Below are 21,936 nucleotides of genomic sequence, written 5' to 3'. Positions count from 1 at the left end.
TTGTACAACATCAGTGCGTACGCACGCACGCATCCATGCTTATAACATGCACTTGTTCATCTAGCTATACTGCTCTTAGCCTCTTAGGTGGCGTTTAAGATAGTTAAGGTTGAAGCGCAGAAGGATTATCTGATTTAACGATAACTATTTGATGGTATAAACAGATGAAATAACTAAATTAAAAATTTGCTATAGAAAAATTAAATGAGAAATGTTTGTGTATAATTATTTTAGATAAAATACACCGTTTAGAAGTTTAGAAAGCGTGTACATAGAATCGAGGATCTGAAACAAGAGGCTCCCACCACATGATCTGTCTGTGGGCGAGAGGGCAGCAACAACCAAAGCTAAGCTGCTATGATTGTGCAAAATGGCCTGTTGATGAGTTCTTAATCTGTAGCAGTGCCCTGTCAAACATGTATGTACTCTCACACTCATTATGTGTTGTACTAGATCTGCATATATGTTTTGTGTACATCTTGCTGCTGCTACTTGCTTAATTTCTTCCTCTCAAGCTGGTCCCTGAACAATCCTGTTTGATCTGCATGCATGCAGGCCGGCTAGCTAGGACCAGCTGCATGTCATGGACAGCAAATTTGCTTTGGCACAAAAGCTGCCTTGTCGAGTGGTATACATGTATACTGTAGTGTAGTACTGTATTTGTGGGTGTATGTATGTATCTTTGTACATGTGTCTATGCAAGCATGGACCAGTAGCAAGTGTAGTGGTTGTGTAAATATACTCACTATATACATGAGATTGCCGGCTGAGAGATGCAATTGCAGTTGAAGGACCACTCAAGATCTGAACTTTTTCTCCGAAGTAGATAAGGTGAGAGATTGCACAATAATAATACTAGTAGATAGATACACCTATATAGATATACTAGCACATTGCCCGTGCACTGCAACAAGATTTTATTTTAAAAAATATCATAACATGTTATTAACATTATTTTTTGTATGTGTCATATTTTAGTTGTTACATATACTTGTTATTGATATATAGGTCTATTAATCTCACGGTTCTTTTTTCTCATAATAAGTAGTTAGTGGAAACGGTTAATATATAGAATCCACCATTATTTTTTCTTTTAAAAATAGAGTATAGATAAAAAAAATAAAGAGTTGGTGGTGGTAGCAAATGTTTATAGTAGTATAGATAGATACTGCTATATAGATATATGGATAGATAGATAGATAGATCAAGAAGCTATTGGTTGTATAGTTTGATGTTGTGCCTGTAGGCATTGGCCTCTTCTCCTTGGTTTAGTATTTGGCTGAACAGAATTGAATGGCATGCAGCCATGCATGATTCAATTGAATGCAAGCAAAGCTGGTACATGCACTGGCCTGCTGCATTCATGCAATGCATGCATGGATCAAGCTAGTGTAAACTGAATTGAAGGGGAACTGAATGAGTTCTGATGGAGTTGCCTGCTGCTTCTGCTGCTGGATTGCACTCTTCCTCTCTGATAGGTTGGATTATTGGATAGATCCGCTTCTTTCGGGCATGCATGCAGCTGGATTAATGTTGCTGCAGCCAGGATCTCTGTTTCACTGTGCTATTTTGCATGTCAATTTACTACTGTGCTACCACTGGTACTGTACTACTCCTGTATGTTAGCTGCTGCAATTTAGTTACTCCGATCAGTTCAAAATATAAAACATATTTTATTTTGTTAGGATAAGATTTTGATTAAACTTTTACTACTCCTTTCGTCCCAAAAATGTAGACAGGGATGGATAGTAAAAAAGTAGGTGAAAATAACTAGAGAAACGCAGTAATTGGTTAATAAGAGAATATATGTGAAAAAATATTAAATACTGAATTGTTGCGATTTTATTGAGATGATGATATTGAGAAATAACTATATTTCAAAATAAATGGTGAAGTTAAAAATAGATTTATTTTGGGAGAAAAAATATATTAGAACATAACTTTTAATATTATTGTATTTGTATTTAAAAGCCATTTTTATAATCATACTTTTATATTACATAAGTGATATGTCAATACAATAGGGTCAAGCGTATATCCTCACGAAACAAAATAGCCATATATTTTAAAACTGAGGGAGGGAGCAGTTGTCTCGCAGCAACAAATCTCGGCGTGATCGCCGGGAATACGTGTGTACATATACACCGTACAGTACAGATAGGCACATGCACCTGTACGCTTACACGTATGCAAGTACGAGCTAAAGCCGAGAGCCACCCAATTGGCGTGTGACACGTGGCCGCGAAAGCTGTCCTGAATGCACGTCTAAAGCCTAGGAGTAGACGAGATGGCGGTGAACCTGAATTACATGTTGCTATAATTTGAAACAGTCAAGCCAGAATCTGTTAATTTCGTAATTTCTGGTTTTTCTTGTGACCTATTTCGTAGTTACATATTACTTTCGTAAGCGGTTCCTGTAAACTTGTCTCAAAATCTAAATCATTTACTCTCTCCGTTTTCTCTCCATTTCAAAGTATAAATATTTTTAGCATTATCCATAGAGTTATTTATCTCATCAATCACTTAGCACGCAAGATTCTTACTATTTTGCCTGGCTTATCCTTCTACACCCCCTCTCTCCCTAATTTAATAAAAAGTATAATACTATTAACATTAATCTCTTTTAAATAACCTAGAAATATTTATATTTTGAAACATTAATTTATTTTATTCTGGAGTACTTATGCGCAACTTGAACTGCACACACACAATCATCACTCCACGAGTGTCCTGTAAAGCCAGCCAAGGAAAACTGAAAAAGCAGATCACACAGTACTTATATTTAAGTCGTGAACGAAACACACGGCCACCAATGGCAGCGATGATGAACAGAACAGGTCCACCAATGGCACCGAGATCACACCAAAAAGACACCTCTTTTCTAACTCAGAAAAAGGCAGAAAACCGTTGTGCCCTAATAAATGAACAATGTGCACAATGCAAACCAACCCTATCACCCCAACGGCTTCTTCCTCCCTCTAGGCCGGTGAGTGCAGTAGAGTACACCCCATTTCTTCACGCTACAAACAGTTCACACCTTAATCACTGCACCCAACGCTGTTCCCAGATTCACAAGTTCATATGAATCATAATCATTATATACTATAGTAGTACTAGTGTACTCCCAGTAGATCATAAACAAGATTTGCCCCAGGCATTAAATTTAAGTGGCAGATTTGCAACTCATAATGCAGGCGCCCACAGGTTTCCAATTGCATAGAGTTTCATGTTAGCTCTGTTTCAGGTTATAATATACTTAAGTTATAAGATATTTCGATTTTATACTTTGATTCAATGATAAAATCTAGGAAACACTAAAACATCTTTATAACCTTAACCTGAAACAGATGGGGCACTAAAGTTTTCCCGTCACTGCTTGCACAGCCACACATGGAGTAAAATCTGTTGTTTAGTAGCAGGGAAGTACACAAAAGTGAGCATAGCATAGCAAAAGACCCGAGGCAGAAAATGCAGGAAGCCAGAAGAAAAGTTCAGAACTTTTTACCCTGAAACTACTTTCCCATGTAGTAGCACAGTAAAAACTATTTTTCATCATTTTCATTTATTGAAGAGAGACAATGCAACAGCAGTTGCTACTCTCCCTAAAAATACGAGACTCTGTGTGTCGAGCTGAGCCGCAGTGGCAACTTGCAAAGCAGGGTGGTCAGGAAGATGGTGAAATTACACGGCAGGATGCTCCAGATATTCACATGCTTGGCCTGTGAAAAAAGATGAACAGAGATAAACTGACCAGCCTTGGCCCTCTCCTCCTCCTTCAGGTCCCCAGTAACCTGCAAGTGCAATAGCAATCCAGTTGCCAGTTGGCTGTGTGAACTGTGAGGTAGTAGCAACTCACTGACGTGTGGGTCCCAGTGACACACCCACATGAAGCCACAGTAGCCCACTTGCCAATGGGCAGTGACACACACAGCCACAATCCCTAATCCACTACTCATCAGGCAGAACAATTCTTCAGTTTGCAGGAACCAATATGGGTCAAATTTATAGTATATAAACTGGAATTGCACGAGGTACCATGAATCCATGTTTCATGCCGCTGTTTCAGGTTCAATGAAAATTCATTAGTAGTTCCAACTTGTAACTTCGATGTGTGACACCAAGAGATTCTCCAGCGAATTTTCTATGTTCTTTTAGCTAACCCCAAAATATGCTATTATCACGGCGAAGACAGCGTCTGTCTGTCTGTCTGATTCACCATTAACAAAGGGGTTGTCTGTCTCACTGATTCACCATAACATGCCTATGGCCAAACAGCATTTGTCTTACTGTTAAGACGGGTAGGCTATAAGCCCTATGATTGAAGTAAACAAAGCGTGCTACACAATATATAATTCACAGTTGACATGCAATGCAACATAGCAAAAGCTTACATTTGCCTTGTGAGCCTCGTGAACACATGACATGCTGCGGATTTTTATGCCTCATGGATCAGATCATTGCATTGGACAGGGGTTGATAACAAATGAAGCAATTAATATATTAAAATCTACCGATTGTAGGTTACCTTTTTCAATCTTAAATGAGACAACACCGGTGACCACAAAGCAACAACACCAACAGCTCACTAGAGACGAATGGAATCAATTATTTGTCTTGTGTTGTTCATGGATTAAAAGGTATAAACACAATACTGACAAAATGTATTTTTCTTCAAACGTGAAAACAGGGCAAGCTATTTACAGCACACCTCTACTAAGAAAGAGAAAGCTCCTCTCAGAAAGAAAAAGAAAGAACTAACAAATGACACATATTAGGCAAAAGGCACATTTGGCATCACATTTCTGTGGTAATGGGAATTAATGAAGCAGTGTTACAGAGCGAGTATGGCGTGAGCAAGCAGCAATGTTAGTAGGCAGAAGCAAAATTAGTGGTTAGAAAGGTGGAGGTACCTCACTAGTTGTTAGTCAGACACTCAGATCTACAGCTGCATCTGCAATCAGGTCCTCCAAAACCATAGCACAAATCGTAGTGGTGAGTTCAAAAGTCTCCAACCGTGTCATGTCACCACGGGCCGCCTCCACCACCTCTCTCTTCAGTATCATTTCCACCAGGAGGTTTCTTTCAATAGTTTCTCCAGGTGGATACCTGTCAAGGATCGACCAATTCCGTATGACTCGCCAAATTTCATCGGCCGCTGAGTTACTACAATCATTCTCGCAATCTTTGTGTTCCAAAGAAAACGACCTTCGCCATGGGTACGCCATCAATTCTGCTGTCCAAGTGAGCTCAGTGAGTGCCTCATTGACAGCGTCGAAAAGAAACTTCTCTTTCGACCGCCTTTCCCGCAATTTAATTCCCTCTTCTTGGTAATCTGAGAACTTCTCAAGCAGCTCCAGTTCCAAAGGACTTGCCAACATGCAACCATCTCTATCTATGCCCGCAGAGCAGACTAACTTTTGGATAAATGTCAATGAATCTTGATCTTCATCAGCCTTAGAGAAGAGCCTTGATAGTCTCAAAGAATTGGGCGACATGACTTCCAATGGGGGATCCTCCCACGAAAGTGACCGTGAAAATGATCCGATCAGTGGAGATCTGGACAAAGTTTCTGCACAAACAAAAGCACGCAACCAGATGTCATTTACATACATATTACGAAGAAATATTTATTTAATAGTTAGATGAAATGAGTTTCCAGCTTACGTGGGGACGCAGAGATGAAACTTTCAGATGAGCACAGCAGGCTTCTGTTGTTATCAGAGAGAAATGGTCCGTCTAGTACAGACACAGGACTTGGTTGGTCCTGTGACTCACCAAAGATTCCTGGGGCACCAATAACCGGGATGGAAGAAATATCCTGACAAAACATAGCCAAAATTTCATATTTCAAAATTTTGGATGAATACAGAAGAAAAGGCACAATCATGCAAAATTGGTAAAATAAGGTTGAGCATAACATGTTCAATTACCTTGGCAGGTATGTTTTCCATGCCATTGCTGTGCCAAGAACTAGCCATAAGTGTTGGCATAGAAATCTCATCAGCATTCTGTGATGTACAGTTCAGTGGATTGTCCAGTGCAGAATGGTCTGTGTTTTCATTGAAATCACTAGCAGTAGCTGTATTTCCATGCTTGAGTCTATCGTTAGTCGATGGAATTTCAGATGAATCTAGCTTCCCCCGAGCTGTTTTCTTATTTTTAGAGAACAGGCTGGAAACCTTTTCCCTAAATGATAATGACTTCCTATTCTTTTCCTTCTCAACTTCATGAGAACCAGTGGCAACTCCATTTAGCTCAATGCCTCCAAAAGACAAAGAAATCGGAACAGACCGAGAACGTGGCAAACATAAGAACGGTTCTTCCGAATCCATCTCAGGTGTTGTGTTCTCCAATGTTACATCCCCAAACACTTGATCTTTCTTGACTTCCGGAATGGTGAGCATCTCACCTAGTGTGCCTGTACTTCTGCGTGCTTCCCTTTCTTCCTCACCAGAGACAGTAGATGATACCATTGACAACCTCTCTAAAATCCGTTTTTTGGCTTCTCTGACCACTGATGGTTCACGTCGATGGGATGTCTGACTAGAGCATGATGCAGAGTAAGGGCTGCCACTCCTGCTCAGGAAATCCCAGGAACGGCCAGAAGTAGGAGTACCGAACTCCAAATCCTCACTTATTTCACCAGATATTTCTTTTGCATTCTCAACTTCTGACTTGCTGAAGGAGTCATCTCCAATGTAAATATCATGGAACTCATAAGAGTGTAAGTTTTCTTCATCCTGCTTGTCTTTCAAACGCATTCTCATCTGCCAAGTTATCTCTTTGGCCAGTCTTCTTGAGCTTGGCACTGTCTCATCAACTGCCGACATACTATCCTCTTCGCTATCGCCCACAGTTGATGATGATGAAGGAGATCTCAGAATCTTGGGTTCATAGGCCTTTACAAGTCCTGGCTTTAGTACTACAATTCTTGTTGGTTCAGAAAATGTTGAATTGGCTGGGGAAACATTTAAACTCTGATGACGCCTGCACTTGTTCTCTTCACTTTCATCACCGTCCGAATATAGCTGCCTCCCCACAAGAGTGCTGCCATTTCTCTTGATCGAGTCTGATGGCTTCAGTATGGTTATTTGTTTTGTCTCCGAAGGTGGTGTAACAGGTTGGAACTCATAATTGTTGTTCGATAACAGTGGATTTGGCTCATCAAGGAATTTCAAGAACAGATCTTTATTTGAGCTTAAAAACTGCAATGCTTCTTGGAATTCCTTCGTGTGGAGAAGCTTCTCATCTGTTGCCAGACGTTTCGCTTCAGCAAACTTTTCGCGCACAAGGGTCATTCTCTTCTCACAAGAAGGCTCCTTCCCTTGGTATTTATTACTGCTGATATTCATTCTTAAAGTTTGATCATTTAAACCACCGCATGGCTCACTTTTCTGGTGGGTTTTGCTTTCCTTCTTTGGTCTGAGATTCCGGCTGTGCTCATCAAAACCACCAGATCGATATTCCTTGTTTGATCTTTTTCCAGATTTCAGATCAGATTGGTGGACTGCAGCATCATTTAGACCCATCAATCTGGCAACAACATTCAGCGGCTCCTCACCAGACATCCCTTCTTTCCACATGTCCTGCTCTATGAGCATTTTAACAGGCGTCTCACCAGATCTTTTAGTAGGTGAGCTCAATCTTTTAGTTGGGGACTGCTTTCTAGTCTGACTATCTCTCTGTAGTAAAACCAAATAACAAGAAATACATACTGAGTATAGGTTATGCTGAGGTCGTTTGTAGTTCAAAAGGACCAAAGGGAGACAGACCATACACCTACCTTTTTATCTTCTATCTGTGATGAGAATGGACCAATTGCCATCTTGAAAGCATTACCCCGGTCTTTACCTGCTGGAGAAACTGCAAATCGTATGCTGCATTGCATCAGAGCACAATCTTGTTGCATAGTAAAGATGGAGAAACAAAAGGAGCTGAAGAAGCATACCATCTCTATGCGCTTTCTCGGTGAGCATCTTGGTCGCAACCACGCCATTGCTGAGGTCGAACATGTTTATCATCCTCCCCAAGCATCCAGGGAAGGGCGTCAGAACCTGCAGGTCCTGCTTCTTCTTCAGCTTCCTATCTTGAACACCTCTCATCTCTCAACACTGCAAGCAAATTCAAAAACAGCACACATTAGATATCACGAGAATGCCAAAGTACCAACAAGATTTCAAAGTTTCAAATTCACACTGAACATTCAGACAGCTCCAAATTATTATTTTTTGAACCACAGAAAGAGCGGAGGCGAGTAAGAACTAAGAACCAGACAAGACAAACCGGCCAAGAGCGAAACAAACAAACAAAAAAACAACTGCATCCAAAAGAACAAGGAGGGAGAAGGATGGAATCAATCAACACGTGAAATGCACTCACCCCCACATCCCCGAGGAGAAGAACAAACCACACAGGGAGAGGAAAATGGGAAACTATTATGAGAGACAAGAGTGTGGATGGATGGGAAACGGCACAAGAACTAATCATCACACTTCACACCCGGCCTGGAAAGGCCACAGTAGTAGTAAGCAGCAGCAGCAGCCAAAGGAGAGGTGCAGAACAAAAGAACACGCTACAGTAGCAAAGGCTTTCCCCCCATGTTGGATGCGACGAGCCTGGACAATCTCCACAGATTAAATACCGCATCACGCACAAATATGCAGCAGCAAGACCGAAGCTTGCGCATGTCGCAACCACGCCGCGAAAGGTGGGGGGATTTCTTACCGGAACCGGACGGCATGGCGACGATGCGTGATGCGTCCGGCCGGGGAGATCAAATCCGCACGAAAGGGAAAGCAGGCAACGCAAGAAAGCTCAGCTTCAGCTCGCATTCCTCCCTTCAGAAAAGGCACGGGCTTTTCTTACTTGCCATCGAGAGAGAAAGAGAGAGAATGGAGGATGAGAAAAAGGCAGAGAGAAAGGTAGGTTAAAAGAATCCATGGAGGTCTCGTGATTGGGACTGAACCTGGGCGGCGAAACTGACGGACCAAATGCTAAAGCCAAAGCCAAGCTACTATTATCTCGGTGAATCCATGGCAATGCCGCGAAGACGAAGAAGGGGAGGAGGAGGAGGACACGCTTGCACTTTGCGGCCAATGAGGCCGGAGGTAAAGGCGATCGGCATGGTCCCCATGGATGGATCCGGTAAGGAGTAGGCAACAGCGGATGGGATGGGTGGGTAGGTGGTAGGAGAAGACGAACAAGATCAGTCGCTAGCAGGAGTGGTAGTACTACCAGATAGTAGACTCCATTAAAGACGATGAGGGAGCTCCTCCTCCTACTCTCCCATTGATCGGCCGGCGGCAGGTGGGAGAGACGGAGACGATATCGAAACAGTTCGGGAAAGCGAGGCGAGGAGGGAGGAGGAAGGAGGAGAGGTTGCCACCTGAAAAGGCGCCGCTTTTGGGGACGAAAGCGACGGAAGGAAGGAGCGGTCACCCCAAAACGGCAAACGAAAAACCACCACAATAAAACTAATCAAAGCCCCATTCTTTTTGTTCATACCTTCACCGCGCCGCCCGCCGGCGAGGCCCCCCGCCACCGCCGCCGCCGGTATCCAACAGGGCCGGGGTCGCACTGCCAGTGGAGCGCGGATCTCGGGAGCCTCCCTCCTCAGCGCGCCATTTGCAGCGCCGCGGAGCCGGTGATCAGGCCCGCTCGTCCGCCGCCGCCGCCGCCGCAATACCTCTCGCGCTCCGGCGAGGCGAAGGGAAGGGAATGGTGGTTGCGGAGAGGGAAAGAAGAGATACCGGAAACCGCTTCTGCCCTTCCTCCTTCCTGCACACTGTCCCGCGGGCGCGTCTCGTCTCGTCTCCCGCGGTTGCAATGGCGCACACGGAAAGGAGGTGGAGGTGGAGCTGAGCTGAGAGGTGGGAGAGAGAGAGAGAGAGGCGAGGTGGAGAAGAGAGGAGGAGGAGGTGGGGGGCGTGGCAGAGCACGTGAAGGCTCATTAATGGGCCGCGGCACCCGCGTCCAGTGCAGCGGCGTACACCTCTCCTCTTCTTTCTTCCGCCACTGCCATTACCACCACCACCACTTCTTTCTTCCTCGCAGTAGGAGGATTATCCAGTGCTGCTGCTGCAGATGCTAATTTCATTATTAAGCGTAGCCGAGGCCAAATTGGCATGGACAAATGTTTTTCCTCGTCATCGATGCCACCACCAACAGCATCTGCATCTGCATTAGGGCTCCGCTAATCTTAATCTCGTTCTTGTTTACCTCGTCCTGTCGCGTGTAGTAGGCCCGGCCGTAGCTGCTTAGCTGCTTGTCCGTCCAGTTCCATAATACTCCAATATTTTAGCATATTCATCTTTTCACTCTCCTTATATTTATATTTATAAGCTGAATTTTAAATTCTAAACTTAAATTTAGAGTTAATTTTATAATTTTTAGTGTGACTTATTTTTAACATTTTATTTTTAGATCATTAAGAACACGTGTATACAAATTATTTATAATTATTTTTTATTTGTAAATATGCATTTGGTTTTTTCATGACCCCCCTAGATAAATAAATACACAAGTTAAAAAAGAGCATTTTCTCATTCTTGAGTAGGTAACACGATGTACCACTGTTGTCTCTACAAAATTTAGTACCAAATTTCACAAAGAGAACAGTTGTACCTTATAATACCTCTCCTTAAGGATGAAAAAATACTCTAAAAAACCTGTTTTAACAAATATTTTATACTGCAATTTTATTACATTTGATATTGCACGATCTTTGAGACTTTTATCTTAATCAATAAATTTATAAAAATAAGTTATGTCAAATAAAAAAGTACATTAGGATAAATCTAAACATTAATATTTTTAGTTTTTCATTATGAATAATTAAAGCTTAAGTTAGCGTTATTCGGAAAACGACTGAGGCCGGGTTCGGCTCCCCTACTAAGTTAACTTATACCTATTGTTTTCCACGTGCACATTTTTTGAGCTAATAGACGATATATTTTTTTTAAAAAAATTTATAAGAAAGTTATTTTAAAAAATCATATTAATATATTTTATATTTTTTTAATAATTAATTAATCATATACTAATCTATTTTCTACGCTGAGAGGTAAGTTACAGCCTCCCAAAGGAACACGGCCTAACTATATTAGGCATCTGTGGCCTTTTCCTCTCGGGCCTCTTGCCATGGCTGCTGCCTCAACTTGGGCGTTTGGTGGCGCCTATCATTGCGACGTGCATGTGCACTCACAGTGCCTGTGCCTTCCTGCAAGCTTAACTGCCTGGACAGTCCTGTCCAGCAGCCTCCTCTCCTTTCTGCGACACCCCTAAGTCGCCATTGTCCTACACACACATCATTCATGGCTGCCGGCCAATGCAGCACAGATTGATTGAATCCCAGCATACATTACTGCTGGCCGGGCAGATTAATTAACCATCAAGTCTACTCTTTTACTGCTTTTCTACTCACATAATGCCATCTTGTCTGGCTGTCACTGCTGCTGCTGCAAGTGAAGGAGAAGAAGAACAAGAACATGGCACTACATCACTACTTGTAGTAATCTTTCTTTCTTTCCAAACACAACTTGGTCTGTGTCTCTGTGTGTCTAGATCACTAGATGGCCATTTTGTAAATGGCTTCCCAGTCCCAAATGTGGTAGTGTTAGTATCTGCGAGATTTGGCAGCATGAACAGGATTACAGATAGCTCAGCAGGGGGGAGATGTGTAGCATAAATCAGGGCACATGCCGGTTGAGTACGGCCAAAGGAGCAACTGGACAAGTTGGAAATCTCACAGCCTATGAACTGCACACCCATTTTTTTTTCTCCCTTTAGATCACACCACCTGTAGCAAACAGGATGAAAATGCTGGTACTACTATACATATACTCCATTGATGTGGTACAATCTACACTCACTGCCTAGATGCATGTTTCTGGATAGTAAAAACAGGTAATAATGATTTACAGTATGTCTACTCTATACTCATAAATTTGGAGAATGGAGGGAGAGCTGTTGCTGCCCTTATTATTGTGCACACATGGGCATGCATAAAAGAAAGAAAAGGCTAAGGCTAACCAACGGTGGAGAATGCTGCCGTTGCGTTGAAACAAGCAAATGCAGCGCCCTTCTGCTGACTGCTGCAGCCTGCAGCCTGCATCAAGCGTCCACAGCAATAAAGCTCGTCTGGGACAGCCTGCTCGCGTACGTGGTTACCAGCTGCAGCTGGGCGCTGTCCAGCCGCTCCAAATACGGCAAGAACGCCGGCCCGAGCTTCAGGTACGTATCCACCAAGCACAGCACCACAGCCTGCAATGGCAACAACACAGGATGAGCATTGTGCTAGACTGCTACTTCTAGTAGTAGTAAACAAGATTGTGGGGAAAAATGCATTTCTCGATTGAATGAATTTTTACTTATTTGTAAGTTTCATGCTACTGCCTTTTGTGTGCCATTTCTTGGAGAATATATCCATCCATGAACCTAACTATGTGTTGAGTAGAACAGATGTAGAAAAGCAGATTCAGTGGACGCGCATGGCATGGCAAACCCAAGGCCTTATAACATGAGGCCCACAGCCCACTGAATCCAAAGACAGTACTAAGTGATCTAAGCTGGGATCAGTTAAACCTAAAGAGGAAGCTGGCCCACAAATAAAACTGAAGGGGGCAACCCAAATATATACACTACTGTACTCGTATGCATCGATATGACTGGCTCGTGGATTTCTGAACTTTACTGGGAGACGCTCAACTCCTTGACATTGCAGGCTTGTAGCTATAATCTTGTGAAGATAATAGTCAATGCACTGGCAATTGAACAAGGGCAATCTCACTGACCTTTCCTTGAATATTCCTTTTTTTAAACCTATGATTGCCAGCATACTTTTGTCTTTCCTTGAGGCGGCAACAGGTCATGATTGAGAGCAACTTTTTAGATATCACAATTGATGCATTAAGGCCCGAATAAACAAAGATGACATGGAATTTATTTCTACTTTTTAAAAAAGTATTTACTGTGCCATAACCTCCCGATGTCTGGAATTTTGGGAAAGGTGAAGAATAAGAAAAAATGCTCTAAAATTCATCTCTGAAAAATAGTATCTGGTATTAAACAGGATTTCTGAGAGGAAGTGGGTATAAATGACCTTGCGGACATATGGACTATGGTTTTCAAAGGCATCCAGGAGTGCAGGAAGAAATATCGACAGATGTGCCATGAGATTGTCCAGTGATAATCGAATAACAAGCTGCAGATAAAGGAAGAGGTCAAAATTAGCAATTAAAAAAAGAAAAGTTGGGTGCATAGCTCACTCAACTGATATCACAAGTTCAAGGAAACCAGAAAGTCGTAAAACACAGATAATGAAATGCAAGATTAAGCATGTGCTCTTTCACCACATAATTTGACGGTTTAGCCTACTGGCCTAGTTCCACTATATTGTTAATGTCTCCGTTTCACAATGTAAGACTTTCTAATATTATCCAGATTCATATGGATCCTAATGAATCTAAACATATAGATAAACAATATACATTAATATATAGATGAATCTAGATATAGCCAAAACGTCTTACAACAACATGAAACGGAGGGAGTAGAACTGAACTCACCATTTTACCATACATAAGATTGACATATATCAACTATGGAACTTGTGGTTAGGATTACCTTGCTCAAACTATTGATGCTGACAATAAGAATTTTTTCATCCTGGCAAGTCAACTGAGGAGCAATTGCCTGTGTATTTGGATGAAAAACATAAGATATCAACTACTGCAAAAGGGGAAAACGAAATATCCAAAAGACCAATAACGCATACTCTTAGGCATGTCAAGGGATCAAACTGAGTAACCACCGTTGTCAAACATATATGGGCTTGATTTACAACCTGCAATGACAATGGCATAAAGGCATGAGATCATGGCATCAATAATTGCAAGCTGATCACTGCCAGTGCAGTACCTTCAAGGCAGCATCTTTGGTTGCATGCAGCAATTTACCTATAAGAGTATCAATACAATTTTCCATTGCAATTCTCTGGAATACATGGCCATGACAGATGTTATTTTCATGGAAGATGACATTAAATAATGGCACCTCAAGAACACAAGTATCCATTTAAATAACTTAAGAAACACTTACTTGCTTTTCAAGAATTTCGACCAATAGAGAAAGTGCAAGCTCTCTGGTGGATTCCTCTGGATCATCAAGCATCTCAAGTAGAGAAGAGGACATCTGGTGCAAATTCTGAAAAGGGAACTAGTGAAAAAAAAAACTTTTTTTATATATGAACTCTGTTTTCTTTGGCTTGGCTTTACTGCAAACCCTGTTCAGTGTAATATTAATCTAAAGAACTTTTTTTTTAATCTCAGGCTGCTGGATCTAATGACTGCTATGTTAGTTAGATGACTGTTTCTATCTCTTATAATGCAATGGTACACAAAGCATTTTGCATATTCCTATTTAAAAAAGACAGCAGGCCTAGCCAGAGGACAGTCACTTAGGCTGTGTTCTTATGTCATTATGGATTATCAACTTTCGCGGGCACGCTTTTCAAACTCCTCAACGGTGCCTTTCGTGCAAAACATTTAAAGTTCCTCATCTGATCTTTCTAAATCACTTTTTACTAGTTAATTCAGTTGTTTATCACAAATATCAGATGATCTAAAAAACTAAAATCTTCATCACTTTCAAACGGGGCCTTAAAGTTTCAGATTAAAGCCTTGTCTAACCTTGATTGATGCAGGGGGGCCATTTATCTCCGGAACTTCTTCCATTTGACTAATTGTATCCTGCTTATCAAAAATGATATATGTGATCATGCTGGCTCTGACGGGCCAAAATAAGAACAGTCTAAGAAACAGTGATCAGACAAAAACATCAGGCAGGTCAATCAAGTAGTTAGAAACCTGATGGTATGTCTTGGAAATGCTTGGTCTATGATCCTGACAGTTATTTGACATGACATCCTTATTTCTGAAAGTTATACTCAGTTCACTCGCATTTGATTCCTCAAGCCTCTTGATGTCAATACCCTCTTTTCGTGGGCTCTCAACTGTGTTATCTGATATTACACTGTGGTCAAATATTCTAGGGAGGTCACTCGACCTTGTAGCACTAGATCTCTTGTCCATCATTTCAGTATCATGACCATTAGATTCATCGCTAGATCCAGATTCAATTTTCCCAGTGCGGCGCTCACGGACTTCCAAAGAAATTCTTGGGAGACTGTGGAGTGCTGAATTGAACACATCATCAGCCTTAAGACAATCAGACTGATATGTGGCATGCTGATGGTGCTTATTTTTCTTTATGACTAAACCTTTAGAATAAGGTTGATCTGCACCAATTGAAAAAGAATCAAATAATGAGATCTTTGGCTTATGTTTCTTTTGTTGCAAGAACTCTTCCAAGTCGCTTTCCATTGTAGGGATCAACTGCTTTATTGCCCGTCTCAATCGCTTTTGTTCTTCCATTGACAAGCCAACTATAAAACTTAACAAAGATGCAGGATCATAATGAGAATAGATTGATGAGAAACCAGCAACGCTAACCTCTTTTAGCTTACTGTTTTTATCCTTAAACAACAGAGCTAGTTTTTCAAGCCATGGCTTAAGGAAGCTGCTAGAATAGTTGTCAGAACTGACTGTGCATTTTACAAAAGAGGCGTTTGCAAACTCAATAATTGCCAATTTTGACTTGGGGGATTTCTGTTCTTCTAGAGCACGAAGTAGGGCTGGTAAGACAGAATCAATGGAATAGATTTCGCCTGCAAGTTTCAAAACTGCTGAGCACTGCTGTTTGATGGATTCCTTTGGATGATTCAGCTGGGAGAAAACATGAGGCAGAGTCTTGTCCAGATAATGTTCAAAAGGCTTCTTAAAAACTGGCATGATCTCTGAAAGTGATGAGAGAGCAGCCTGTGCTATTTTATGATGAGGGTCATCCAAGTAACGACTAACAAGCCTCATAACCTTGTCAAAATTTTGTGCAACTTCCTGAATGCCTCTTGGTCCCTGCTCGAGCAAAGATTGTCTTAAGAAATTGAATGCGTATACCCTCATCATCCAATCTGACCTTGGGTTAAGACCCAATGAAAGTGCCTCTGTGAGAGAGGAGGGAACATCCATATTGCCGACCATTTCACCCAAAATGAGTTGCTTGTCATCTAAATCACCTCTGGTACTGGCATAAAACCAGTTTGTCATCTGCTTACTCAAGAGAGGGCGCCGGAAGTTGGGGGTGTAATTATTCTGCGGCTCCTTACAAACAACACTCTTATTAGGAGTGCTAACACGATTTTTCACCTTCTGAACTCCTGTTTTTCCACCTGAGCTGCCATCAGAATTTACTTGAATAAGGTTTTGTTTTAGTGAGTTTCCTGATTCTTTCAAATTAACAGAAGGTGAAATGTTCAGCAGATCAGAAGGATGTATCAAAACTTGAGCTTGCTGAGACATCTGTTCAGTATTTGGCCTGCATTCAACCTTGTCTTGAACAATTGTTACATCAGTTGCATCAGACGATGACAGTTCTGAAATAGGTTCTAGTGCCAATTGAGTGGCAGAGGATGGATCACAAGCTGAAAAATTGACACCTGCATTATTGGCTGGATTCAATTACTTGAGATCTTGATTTTCTAGTTGATGGAATATAAAATAAGGTATTTCTGTCATGACATATACCTGAATCACATTTATCAGGATCAGGCTCTTTGTCTGGGATTGTTTCCTTTTCTAATGTACTGGTATCTTTAAATGAATTTCCAGTAGTTGAATTGCCATCAGTTCTGCCTTCAGCTTGAATTTTTGTGGTCGTATCATCATGTTGAAGGGATGCTTTAACTTGTACTGATTGAAGGTCTGCGGAAGAAAATGACGTCCCAGAATCGACCTTGACAACTTTGTCCAGTGCTGTTGAATTACAAGAACTAGATTGAGGCTGCATTAATTTAACTCTTTCTACTGGAGAAAGATGCCTCTGATGTGTTTCAGCATCTTCGTCATTAATCATCTATACATTTCAACAAAATAACGTTAAATTATATGACAAATTAGTCTAATATATCAGATAAGTTTGAGGATATACTTTCTGCCTGGATGATTCAAATGATGAGAACAACTGATGAGAGCGTTCGGGCCAAATCCTTGAAAATATTCTGTAGCATGCTCTAGCACTTGATCGGACCTTCAAATTGGAAAACAGCTTAAATCTCTGGTTTAAGTCATCAAGCTGAACATGAAAAGAGCATCCACACAGGACCACTAGTTTAAGTGCACTTCAGTGCACAAAATAAGTTCTTGGTGAAATAAAGTGAGGTGTTCTTGTAAAAAAGATAACAGGACCATGTTCCAGATTACCATAATTTTTTTAAGGAACTGGCAAAATCACTAATTTTGTGCAGTACATTTACTGAATATGTGTGATATATAGATAAAAGAAAATCAACTAAAAAGTTTCTGCAATGGTCAGGAAGAAATGTGGAAGTGCCCTTCATACATGTCAAAGAATAACTGTGTTCATGGATTACCATCCTCGAAAAGTATCTTGAGTTACCATATTTTTTAGTGTAAAATTTTAGTGCCATGAGGTGCAATTTTTCAATATAAATTTAGTACCTTAAAGCACTAGAATTTTGCACTAAAATTTTTAGTATCTCAAAGATGGTAAAAAAAAACTGTGTTCGTATGTTGTATAAATACCTCACTAGTTGCATCTTCTATACAGCACTTTATGAATTCTTCATAGAGGTCAACTGATCTCTGTATTTCTGGAGTATCAACCCATAACTCCAACATCAATATTGCATACTCACAACACCTACAACAGAAAACACCTTTTTAAAACCATTCGTCCAAGATTATAGCTATTCTATGTTAATGCGTTTATCTTACCTGGCACGAAGAACTGCACTTCTGTCATTCTTTGCAAATTCGATAATTTTTGGTAGAATACGAGCTACTTTGCAGTTCCTCAGCATCTGTACTTGGGAGATAATACACATAAAAATTATGAAATCAAATGGGAAACAAAATTTCTTCAGCGTGTTACCTCTTTTATACAATTATCCGAGGACTCGGCAATTACATGAATGGTGATCACAACATTCTTAAGAAGGACCTACAAATAAAAAATGGTAACAAGGTCATTTCAGAAGTATCCATAATGGTACATTTAACTGCCAACAGATGTAGAAAAAGGAAGGCAACATACCGGAATAAGCAGTTCAGCACATGGTTCAAAGTCACGCAGCAGTTCTTTTGATAGGAAATTTAGCAAATGACATGCCTATAAATATCCGAAAACACTTGGTTAATGAGCACCCAAATATGATTGGAAAATGGCCTGTTAAATACCAAAGGTTTAAAGACAATCACCTATCATATCTATTTTTGGTTCACATTACTTGGCTACAGTTTTCTATGGGAACTACTGATTTGCAGTACATAAAAGCAACATTCTCTCATCTCAATCAGTGAAAATAACTTCCGCTACTAAAAAAATGAGAAAAAAAAACTATACATGCAGACCTGTTTTACAACACTTGATCTCCTATCCAGAATCTGAGTTATAAGTGGGGTCACAAGCTGCTTTAGGAGCATAGGAAAGGCTGAATAGTCCGCAGAACCTGGCACAAATTAAAGAAAAATCTCAAAACTCTTGAACTTACCCAATGTGTGCAATGACAGGAATCAAAGCAAACAGAAAGGAGCAGGAATTGCAACCTCCAAGAACTAAGCCTTCCACTCTTTGCATTGCAGTTATCCGGATTGCCCACTCATTATCTGGATGTAAAGTAGAAGCTACCTTTTCTATTTCCCTTGCTAGGTCCTTCTCAGAGAATACCTTTATTGGTCCCAGCAATTTTCTTGTGAAATCTCCATCTCCTGTAACAATCATGGATGGACAGATTGCATCCAAATTATCAGGAAAAGATATGGTAAGGTCAACAAAATGTGAAAAAAGAAGAAATAAAAATCTGAGGTCCAGGATGCACAATAGAATAATAGGTAACCAGAACTCTATGTTCAGCCGGTGTATATGGTTCTAAAAGCGCACTGCTTGCTCTTAGCCTACTATCACCTATTGGTTGTAAATGGATCCACTAGTACTTAGGCAAGTTCACCGAAACCTATTACTGGTGAAAAGTGAGCCAGCATCTAATGGCCACTAATAATTCAAAGCTATCTGGCAAAGAGAATCATGACCAGCAGGCCCCAGTTAATCATATAAAAACAAATACTCAATTGGAAATCGAGGGATAAAAAATGGTTGTGAATCAAATAATTATAACAAGTGTTTCAATTTTAACTTTATATATGCGATAAAAGGTTGAGATACACAGGTATGCATTTGCACAGGTAATAGGTTCCCTGATGAACCAAATAATTTAAATTTGATGCAACAAATGCAATAATGAGCTCATGATCAGAGTTGAGGGATACCATTGCAATGGTGTCTCAACTATGTGGCGGTTTAGTCTAAGAATAGATAGCTGTTGATCTTTAAGCCCCTGTAATTATTTTGGTATTTCTGGTTGTGTGATTCTTGTATGCAGAGCGGGGGTAAGCTCAGTTTGTTCTATCACCCTGATGCGATTGACTGAGTTCAATAAAGCTTCCATTTATAAAAAATGCAATAATGAGCTCATGACCCTTTGAGACAGTTAGCATATATCAAATAGAAACAAATTTACTGGCTTCATAGGCGGAAAAAAGCAAATAGTTTTGGAATACTTTTACTGACTATCAAGTATATTGAACTAGTAGTACATCATTGATGTTGAAAGTACTGAGAACAAACAATTGTGGGAAAAGAATGCTACAATGGTTACAAATATTTGGCATATAATTTAATAACAAGTTTGGTGTGATCTTTATCTAAAAATAAATGAAACCAAAATAACAATTTACATTCTTTAGGTTTGAATCCCTGAGCTCTCGCATAGTACCTGCAAGAAGTGAGGTGTCTCTTGTGATAATCTTCACTTTAGGACTTTTCTTTGCTTGATTGGTATCCGTAGGTTCAATTTCTATTGTCATACATCGATTGTCTTGGATATCTGATATGCATGGGGTTTTCTCTCCATTTCCCATCCTTGCATGCATCTCCTTCATCTGCAACTCAGTAACCAAAGCATGAAGGGATGATTAATAACAATGGGTATTAATCATGTAGCAGAACTTACAAGTAAAGTGTGTGCCTGCTTTCATGATATGTGTCGAAAGCACTACAAGTGATACATTGGATGAGCATTTTTCAACAGAGTGAAAAATGCAAAACCTTGTTGCATCTCATAAATTGCGCAGATGACTTTGTTTTCAATATGTTAACTTTGTAAGTATGTATTTGTGTCTATACACACACACACACACATTTGTATGAATTGTCAGCATTCCAGGAGGGAGTGGTATTTACTCCCTACGTTACATATTGTAAGGATTTCTAGTTTTGTCTATATTCATCCATTAAAATATGTATATAATTTATATATATGTCTAGATTTATTAGCATCTATATGAAATCTAGATAATTCTAGAAAGTCTTACATTGTTTGTGAAACCGAGGGAATACTGAATTACTAAAAACATGCAACATTCACTTTCTTTTTTCTTTCTGATCTTACTTTTGTGCTGTATATTATGCACTGTTAACAACTCTCAGTAATTTGCTACAGTTCAGAGTTCAGAAGCTGTTCATGCAAATCAACTTTTTTTGGCTGGGCCGACCAAGTAGTCGGCCAAAGTATATTAAGATTGTAAGAGGAATGTACTTCATGCAAATCAACTGGATAATGACGCAGCACCACGAGCTCAACACAAACTAAGGAAAGGGGGAGGGAACTGAGTCCCCCGAATGATACCTCCATGAGCTGCACGAGGAATTTCCTGGCCGCCTCCCGCACGGCCGCGTCGCCGTCCCCGAGCCGCCCGACGACCAGCGGCGCGAGCTCCTCGGAGTGGCGCCGCATCGCGCCCCCCCTGGCGGAGCACAGCGCGTCGAGCGCCGAGCGCGCCGCCTCGGCGTCCCCGCCATCGTCGGAGGCGCGGAGCAGGCGCGCGCAGCACTCGGCGAGCGCGGCCGCGCTGGCCTCCGAGAGCTCCGCCCCCGGCGCCGGAGTCAGCTCCCGCAGACGCACCGCCGCGGCCGCCATCTCGCCGACGGCGATGGTCCGGTCTGATGCGGTGGAGAATTTGGAGGGAAACCAAACCAACGAAAGCTGAGGCGTCCCAGAGAAGGAAGCGAGGCGTGGGCTTTTGGGGAGGAGGCTTTTATAGCGGCGTGTTTAGCGGTTTGGAAATGTGCTTTTACCAAGCTTAATTAGGCCTTGATCAAAATTAATAAAATTTTGATACTGCTCCCTAAGGTCAGAAACATTTATTATTTCCCTAAGGTCAGAAACATTTATTATTTAAGACAGGGCTTTGTTAACCTTCTAAAATTTCCATAGATAATTTGAATACAATATATTGATTCTCTTCGAAAAGTACATGACAGATGAAAGATCAAAGATTATCTAATTTTTATAACTATTTAATGATACAAACAATAAAATTAACTAATATAAAGTTAAAAATCTACTCTAGAACAGTGAGATAGTGAAATTCTATATATAAACTTTTTTTAAAAACGTGTAGTTTGACAAGTGTGCGCGCAAAAGTCGATGAATAATCTTGAAAAAAATCCATACGAACGAATGCAACCAATATTATAAAGTTATTAGATTTTATAAATTTACTTTAACACAAATTCGCTTCTAGACAATTTTAGCAGTTTGATCAAATTTTATCCTAAACACATATTTTTTTTATCAGAGGGGATAGTTTTTTAGAGGAAATAAACTTGGGATTAAATTTATTTGAAAGGGTTCCAATTTTTAGATTCTTATCTTGTGGTGCTAGAGGGGAACCAAACATAACTCCTTTTTCTTTAATATCAAAGCAAGTTAATCTGCTCCAGAAAATACATTAGGAATTATTT

The 21,936-nt window shown here is 40.6% G+C and overlaps 2 protein-coding genes across 9 annotated transcripts; both read right to left on the bottom strand.

Annotated features, from left to right (window-relative positions):
• Positions 1–4,534: 4,534 nt before the first annotated feature.
• Positions 4,535–9,983, bottom strand: LOC102717592. Of its 4 annotated transcripts, none has more exons than XM_015833986.2 (7): positions 8,725–9,327; positions 8,380–8,615; positions 7,949–8,111; positions 7,784–7,863; positions 5,931–7,682; positions 5,665–5,818; positions 4,535–5,569 (listed from the first exon to the last, which is right to left on the bottom strand). In XM_015833986.2, the coding sequence occupies exons 3-7, from the start codon at positions 8,100–8,102 to the stop codon at positions 4,926–4,928; spliced, it is 2,784 nt and encodes a 927-aa protein (XP_015689472.1). In that variant the 5' UTR covers positions 8,103–8,111; positions 8,380–8,615; positions 8,725–9,327; the 3' UTR covers positions 4,535–4,925. The 4 variants fall into 4 exon arrangements, with proteins under 4 accessions (XP_015689472.1, XP_015689473.1, XP_006648110.1 ...); XM_015833987.2 differs by lacking the exon at positions 8,380–8,615 and having other exon boundaries at positions 8,725–8,864; positions 8,966–9,327; XM_006648047.3 differs by lacking the exon at positions 8,380–8,615 and having other exon boundaries at positions 8,725–8,837; positions 8,966–9,327.
• A 1,797-nt stretch (positions 9,984–11,780) lies between these two features.
• Positions 11,781–21,198, bottom strand: LOC102716572 (CLIP-associated protein-like). Of its 5 annotated transcripts, none has more exons than XM_006648042.3 (18): positions 20,819–21,198; positions 19,907–20,072; positions 18,681–18,842; positions 18,486–18,583; positions 18,169–18,243; positions 18,007–18,075; positions 17,850–17,935; positions 17,658–17,775; positions 17,044–17,142; positions 16,641–16,968; positions 14,865–16,564; positions 14,688–14,747; positions 14,098–14,214; positions 13,918–13,992; positions 13,775–13,843; positions 13,624–13,692; positions 13,100–13,201; positions 11,781–12,261 (listed from the first exon to the last, which is right to left on the bottom strand). In XM_006648042.3, the coding sequence occupies exons 1-18, from the start codon at positions 21,107–21,109 to the stop codon at positions 12,112–12,114; spliced, it is 3,834 nt and encodes a 1,277-aa protein (XP_006648105.3). In that variant the 5' UTR covers positions 21,110–21,198; the 3' UTR covers positions 11,781–12,111. The 5 variants fall into 5 exon arrangements, with proteins under 5 accessions (XP_006648105.3, XP_006648106.3, XP_006648107.3 ...); XM_006648043.3 differs by having other exon boundaries at positions 14,098–14,202; XM_006648044.3 differs by having other exon boundaries at positions 14,865–16,552.
• Between the last annotated feature and the right edge of the window lie 738 nt (positions 21,199–21,936).

The sequence above is a fragment of the Oryza brachyantha genome, chromosome 2 (assembly GCF_000231095.2).
Source record: "Oryza brachyantha chromosome 2, ObraRS2, whole genome shotgun sequence".
In the NCBI taxonomy this organism is placed as follows: Eukaryota; Viridiplantae; Streptophyta; class Magnoliopsida; order Poales; family Poaceae; genus Oryza; species Oryza brachyantha.
This window is presented reverse-complemented; position numbering and strand designations above follow the sequence as displayed.